Source organism: Medicago sativa, chromosome 2 (genome assembly GCF_051527215.1).
Source record: "Medicago sativa cultivar Bolivia chromosome 2, Bolivia_mono, whole genome shotgun sequence".
Lineage (NCBI taxonomy): Eukaryota > Viridiplantae > Streptophyta > Magnoliopsida > Fabales > Fabaceae > Medicago > Medicago sativa.
Genome location: NC_140750.1, coordinates 56371840 through 56379431, shown reverse-complemented (window position 1 = coordinate 56379431; position 7592 = coordinate 56371840). Strand labels below are relative to the sequence as shown.

The 7592-nt window shown below is 32.3% G+C and overlaps 1 protein-coding gene across 2 annotated transcripts; it reads left to right on the top strand.

Annotated features, from left to right (window-relative positions):
- The first annotated feature begins 3080 nt into the window (after positions 1 to 3080).
- On the top strand, positions 3081 to 6113 carry LOC146949144 (F-box/FBD/LRR-repeat protein At3g14710-like). Of its 2 annotated transcripts, none has more exons than XM_085745225.1 (4): positions 3081 to 3188; positions 3887 to 4868; positions 5498 to 5629; positions 5721 to 6113. In XM_085745225.1, the coding sequence occupies exons 2-4, from the start codon at positions 3906 to 3908 to the stop codon at positions 6003 to 6005; spliced, it is 1380 nt and encodes a 459-aa protein (XP_085601351.1). In that variant the 5' UTR covers positions 3081 to 3188; positions 3887 to 3905; the 3' UTR covers positions 6006 to 6113. The 2 variants fall into 2 exon arrangements, with proteins under 2 accessions (XP_085601351.1, XP_085601350.1); XM_085745224.1 differs by having other exon boundaries at positions 3887 to 4877.
- Positions 6114 to 7592: the final 1479 nt, after the last annotated feature.

Below are 7592 nucleotides of genomic sequence, written 5' to 3'. Positions count from 1 at the left end.
TTGTGGTAATTTTAGTTATTGGTTGCCATTGATGCTTTCCCCACACATCTAAATTTATTGTTGTGATTTTGAGTTGCCGAATTCATAAAAATATTTAATATAATTTATAATATTACATCTAAGTACATCAGTTATTGATTTATGTAAAAATGTTTAAATTATAGAAAATTTTAGAAAGTAGATTGTTTAACAATCATTACAAAATATAATTTAAAATTATTGAAAAATTAATCTATATTTACTCAAGTGTGTAGATATGTAGTTCTAAACAATTTTTGATGGCCTACAACTTAGTCTTTCTAGCTAAATAAACTTTAAAAAATGTCTTGACTTTGTCTATTTAAAATAAAGTATGATGTTGGTTGGGTCATATGTTTTTATTGGTTGGTTTGAAATATTTTTGTCCCTACTCAAATTTACCTTGATAAAGAACAAAATATCAAAACAAAAATAATTTTTACATCAATATTTGTTTTTGTCAAATTGATGCATGCATCAGAGATGGTCGCTCTTCTAAAAACAAGTTGCATATATTGTTGAAATATGTAGTTGTTGTGGAATAAAAAAGATGAAACATGTAACAAATTTCTAACAAACAAGAAATAAATAACTCTTAAAAACAATAAGTAATTCATGAAAATTGTTTAACCACATCAAGGTAACAACAATTTAGATAATTCATAAATATCTTAACTCTAGGAAAATTTCTAGTAAATGATAAGGCACTTCAACATCAATCCTAATACTGTTGACAACAAAATTTTATTCAAAGGAAATCCAGGGTTGAAGTTGCTCCCGTAATTATTGTCAACAAAGTTTGCATTGAAACTCCGCATCCCATCTCCATTAATATTGCCGCCAAAGTTATTTTGATGAAAAGTCATCATATCAACACCACCATTGCTTGGATTTTCATGTGGAGGTTTCCACATGTTGCTACATGTATTGTCATCAAAACCTCCAAAGTTTTCTTGAACTTCAAAATTTCCTTGATGACACAACACACCAATATCACCAACACCATAATTTGTATGTTGTGGTAGCAACATGTTGCTACCTGTGTTGTTATCAAAATCTTCAAAGTTAAATTGGTCTCCAAAATCTTCTTGAGGAAGCAATGTATCACCCCCACTCGAATTTGAATGAGGTATCCACATGTTCTTACCTGTGTTGTCATCAAAACCTTCAAAGTTTTTTTGATCTTCAAAATTTTCTTGAGGAGGCAATGAATCAACATTCCCATTCAGATTTGCATGTGGTAGTATCCCTGTGTTGCTACCTATAATGTCATCAAAACCTTAAAAGTTGCTTTGACCTACGAAATATCCTTGAGGAGGCAACACACCTACACCACCACTAGGATTTTCATGTGATTGTATCCCAATGTTGCTACCTATATTGTTAACAACATGCCCCAAATTTCCTCGAGGAAGAAACATATCATGAACACTACCACTATGGTTTTCATGTGATGGTATCTCCATGATACTATCAAAATCTTCCAATTTGTCTTGAAAAAACGCTGCATCAAAACCACCACTAGAATATTCAGGTGATGGTATCCCCATGCCGTTATCAAAACCACCAAAATCAGCTTGATTAACCAAGTTATCACAACCACCACTACTAAAATCTGCAAGTGGAGATATCCCCATGCTACTTCCAGGGTTGTTATTGAACCCACTGCTCATTTGATTAACTTTCTCGACCAAATCCGACAAGGGTTCTTGGTTCAAAACATGTCCATACATGTTAACCCCATACTGCACCCCATCACCATTGTCTAAAGTAAAAGATATTGGTGCCAACGGCGGAGAAGGATTATTAAGAGGCAAGATCTCCTTTTCTAAATGCCTAGACCTCTTTCTAGTGATCTTAATTTTTTTCAAGAATAAAAGCAATCAAGCGATTCAGTACATCATGATCAAAATCATCTAAAGACTTACCTTCGTTTTCAATTTGATGCATATAAGCTCCCATTAAAGTCTCTTCATTTTCTTTGTTGATCTTTTTTAGGCTTGCTTCAAGTTTTTTGCCCTTATCCTTCAAACATGTCAATTGGTCAGTCTTTATATAATCCGAATTGTATCAGCACAAATTTTAAACATGTCTGTAACATGGATATCCATTTTATGGACAATATTAATCTTCATAGCTCTCAACCTTTTGTTTTGCGTCATTGTTAGTTGTTCTTGGTCAAAAATCTGGTTTTCGGGCTACTTGATTGGATTGCTTCGAAACTTCCCCAAAAAACCAAGGATCAAGACTCCTTTAAAAGGGGGTAAAGATCCTCTCCATTTGGCATAATAAATGGAATATGCAATTTGGAAAGAGATAGACACATAAAATAGATAGTGGGTCCTACTATTAAGTGAGTCCCATTATCATTAATTACTTTTTAGTTTGCGAATTTTTTTGTGTCTATATCTCTCCAAATGGATGAATGGAGAGAATAATAAATGGAGAGGATCTTAACTATTTAAAAGGGACTTCTTATGAGACTCCGCGCCTCAAAATCTAAATTTCCATCATTTAGACCCGTTTTTTATTTTTCATATTCTCAGGAAAATCCGAACAAATTTGCATTAGTTTATTGTACAAAAAAAAATTTGCTTTAGTTTTATTAATAATATAACAAAAAAAATCTTTTTTTTAAAAAAAATACCAAAAAATAACATCATTATAATCTTTCTTTATTTTTTTTAAAAAAAAACATCATTACCAAGAATTTGTTTGTGGGTAAAATTGGAATATTAAAAGGCTTAAATGCATTTTTGGCCCCTTATGTTTGCCGTCGTAGCAATTTTGGTCCCCTAACAAAAAAAATGCAATTTTGACCCCCTATTTTTGCCATGTCTAGGGAAATATGCTTTTTTGGCCCTTTATCTTTGCAAAAAGGTTGTGATTATGACCCCTTTTTTGGGACACGTGGCGGCTTCCAAGCATAGTTGGGAAAATTAGGGGGTCGCAACTGCATTGTTTTTGTTAGGGGCCAAAATCGCTACGGTGGCGAACATAAGGGTTTAAGGCATATTAAAAAAGTCATCCCAACATCTTCTCAAAACCCCCCTATTCTGTTTATATCTAAATTCTACAAAAACTTCTCTAAATCTCTCTCGGAATTGGATCTATCACTTTCTTCAACATCTCGAATCCTCACGCCGCCGCCAGAATTGCAGCAGCAGCAGGTAATAATTGTTTTGTTTCTGATTTCTCAAAGATAAACTTTTTTTTTTTTTTTTTGTGTGTGTGAAAGCAAGAAGTTCTCTGGATTGAATTGATTGTTATTGTACAAACGAGGGTTTTTTTTCTTTGAGAAAGTTTCAAAACTGTCATATGGTTTTTACGAAAGATTATTTTAACTTACCATTTGAACTAGAGGCTCGGGTGAATGACGTAAACTCATCAGAAATAAGTTTTTGGAAAATATTTTGAGCAAACAAACTTTTAGACGAAAGTTGTTTTAGATCATCCACAACCAAAACATTAAACATATGCCTGATTATGAGGTTCTGTGCTTGGAATGATTTTCTAGAGAATACCCAAATGAAAAGCTCTCTTATTAAATTTCCTTCACAGAAGCTGAATTGAGAAGTTAATATCAAGAATTTATATAGTAGAGGTTATCATTGATATGATATGTGTAAAGATGGTTAAAAAAAGTTTATTATTATGACACTTTGACTGCTAACGAGTTCTCAAAAGACATAGATTAGAGGTATTGTCATCTATATATGTCTTTGCATATTCAACACTTATAATTTGTGCTCCACATGATTCCTCCATAGCATAGTAGCTCTCTTATCTGCATGCATCTTTTGCACAAAGACCTTGCTTGATATCTGAAAACTTGTTATGTTGATTTTTTTTTGTCTGTCTGTCTTAGATCAAGCTTGGAAGGAAACATGGAGTCTGGTTTAACTATCACCGCTTGCAGCACACATAGCCGAAAGCATCTTAAGAATAAATCAACATGTGAAGACGACTTATTCTACAAGTTAACTGAATCACTTATAACTCACATCATCTCTTTTCTCCCAACCAAAGATGCCGTTCGCACTTGTGTCTTATCTAAACCATGGAAACACCGTTGGACTTTCCTTACCAAACTCTCCTTGCATGATCATGATCATTCTTCCCCTTCTCCCAACTTGCAAGGATTTCAGAACTTTGTAAGCTTTGTTACCAGAGCACTGCTTCTTACTCGCACGGAAACAGTTTCCCTTTCCCTCTCAGGTCAATACGACCTATCCCTTCTTGATGCATGGTTCGGTATAACGTTATTAGACGGAACACTCAAAAATCTCCGAATCCATTCCCATTTTAAACTTCCCTTCTCTACATTTGCATCTAATTCTCTTTTCAAAATTACCTTATTGTTGGAAAAATTGGAATTACACCCTGAGTCAATTTCCGGCATTAAAGTTCCCTCAAAACCTGATATTCATTTTGGAAACCTAAAACATCTCAAATTGTGTCAAATCAAATTTAAGACCGACTCAACCATATCCCCCGACCATATTGACCTTAGGTTCCCACACCTAACAAAGTTTGAGGCTATAAACTGCTCTTGGTTTCTTGATTCTAGAGCGGTCTATGTACATGCGCCTCTACTTCAAAGCATAAACATTAAAAATGGCAGTTGCTTGTTGTATGGAGAGGACAACTCTGCTATCAATTTTGTAAGTTCTTTGCATCTGCAAGAATTCACTTTTGCGGGTTATTGTATACCACAAGGCATTATAATACCGTTCCCATGTTATGCTTATGCTACAATCGCTATAGAAAAGGGTCCAGTTTATTCGCCAGATCACTCAATTTTTGGCCTTCTCAGGCAATTCAGTAATGCAAAACAAATCAGATTTCAGGTATCCGGGGTAAGTGTATGATTTAGCTTTCTTAAAAACGATATCTTTGCTGATGCTAAATCTTGAAAATTTTATTTATAACTTCTTGTTATCAGTTATATCATTTGTGGGTTAATAATGTAAGACACATATTTATTTTTATGTAATAACACATAAATATGTTGAATATTGCTTTTATCTATTTGCAAAAGTCAAATACGTATTTGTCCAACAGACAACTCAGTTAACACTAGTGTAACAAAATCATCTCTATAAACTTTTTATATAAATCTGAAATATGCCGTTGGCATACACAGATTTACGTTGTTCAATAAAGATGCTGATGTTTATCTTGATGTGTCTCAACTCTCAATGATATAACATAATTTTAAATTTATGTAAAAATTTACAGAGATTATCAATATGATATATACATTCAATCTAGCGGTATATTTTATAAAATATGTATTTGATTAAAGTTATTGAGTCGTGTAATACTTGCACTATCTAAGGGTTACACCTCGTTAATTTGATGTCTTCATAAAATACTTGTCCCAAATTTCTTTCATGTATTTCATAAGTTTGTTATAATCTATAATCTAAGTTTATTTCTCTATTGCAATATGAATTAGTTTCTTTGTGTTACCCAGGATCTGGCACCACCACCACCACAACTATGTGTATTTTCAATGTTGACGAACTTAGAGGTTTACTACGTTAGTGTTGATGTTCTCTTAGCTTTACTTCAAAAATCACCAGTTCTTAAGATACTAGCTCTCAAGGTTGGTAATTAGTTTTTTTATCCACTTTTCTTTTTTTTTGCTCTTTTAGTATCTTATTTATACTTTTGTTTGATGGTTGGTTTATCATTAGGGAATACATGAATTTGCGGAAGAGCGTTTGAATTCTGCTGTTGTGTCAAAGTGTTTCACATCTCTTGAGGATGTGAAATTTGACATTGATGGAGTCCAGCATGAGCTGTTTTTAGCTAAATTTTTTATGGAAAATTGTATGATGCTACAACGAATTACTTTATACGTTGATAGTCAAAGCCAAAGCACTCAGGATGCTGAGGTTTTGAAAGAATATGAGGAGAAGTTGTACTCATTTGGTAGCCTCAATTTAGTTTTTGTTGAATTTTATGTGTCCAATTTTTAAGAATTTTTATTGTCTCTTTTGTATTATAGCATTTTAACGAATATGCTCTTTTATTGTATTTCCTTGTGTAATACTGATTTCGATTAATTTACTTTTGAATTTTATTTATTTTGTTGTACTTATTTTTTATTTTTTTTTTAGAAATCAAGGACACAGTAGTACGATCCTATAAAACAGATCCAGTTCAAGTAAGGTCATATTTTGTTGCACTTATATTTTTTTTATCTTTTATTTATGATTTAGCATTTTGTTGTAATAATGTTGTTGTGATTTATTTAACAATTTAATTTATGGGTAAAGAATTCAAGAAAATTACAACACTCTATTTTTAAGTTTAATTAATTAGAATCTTTAACTTAATTAGTTATTTTAACTTGTCAATTTTATTATTCTACCTTGATTTCTTTCCGTCAACTAAAATAACCAAAACTTTTTTGTTTTATTGGAATTTCATTTGGCAGTGGGGAGTGACTATTCTCATTAAGACGAGGTGATAGTATGTGTTTAATATGTTGTCAATATTAAATTGTTTTGGTTTTTAATGTGCGTAAGGGTAATTTAGGAACATTAGAATTTCATTTGATAAAGTTTAGAATAGTTAATAAAAATTGATTAATTTTTTTTTAATAAGTGTGATTTTTCTTCTTATAATTTAGGATGGAGGTGTGCAATATAATGATGAGATAATAACACGAGAAATAAATTAACGACATCAAAAACAACCACCAAATTTTTTTTTGAGAAAAAGAATTGCATACATACCAATTAGGCGACTTCTTTCTCAATTTGCTTAGTTTTATTATCTTTTTCTTTTATGATTAAATATTATTTACTTTTTTTAGGAAATAAATATTATTACAAATAAACATAGAATGTGAGAGGCATGAATACAGTAAAGCTAAAGCATATGAGTGAATAAGGTGCGACCGTTTGAGAAAATGAAAGAGTTGCTTATGCAAGCGGGGTATTATAGTTACTTTCCACCGAAAGTATTAGACCCACAACCTCTATTTAAGGTTTTATTTACGATAATTGCTCCTCCCATCTGCTTTTCCTCATTCGCGTCAAATAGCCGAGCATAAGTTAACTCAGGCAGGTGTATTTTTCAGTGTGAGTTTCCTCACGCAGAGTAGAAATGAGCAAAAACATACTGGAAAAGAGCAATTCTCTTCATTTACAATACTTCATAAAAATTTTATCCTATAATTTTACACTTATACTTTCATCCCTGTGAACCATCAAAATTATCCCTCTAGTCTTATTATTTGAGTTCACCCATACAATATTATTTTCTGTTTGTATAAGTTTTCTTGTGGCTAAAATTGCAAACCAAAATTCTTCGGAAAAATTTCCGCTGACATACTTACCTCCTACCTTGTAATATTTTTTTTTTTTTTAAATCAGCAAATTTTATTAGGCACGGCTAGCACAAGATGCACTAAACCGGCAAAGGAGAAAAAACAGTACAAATAGTACCACATCACCTAAACAACAGGAACAAAATACAAGTGAAGCACCTAAATAAAAGAACCAACAAAACGCAGGCTGCAACACTGCAGCAGAAGTGAATCTGCCTACACCAGGACA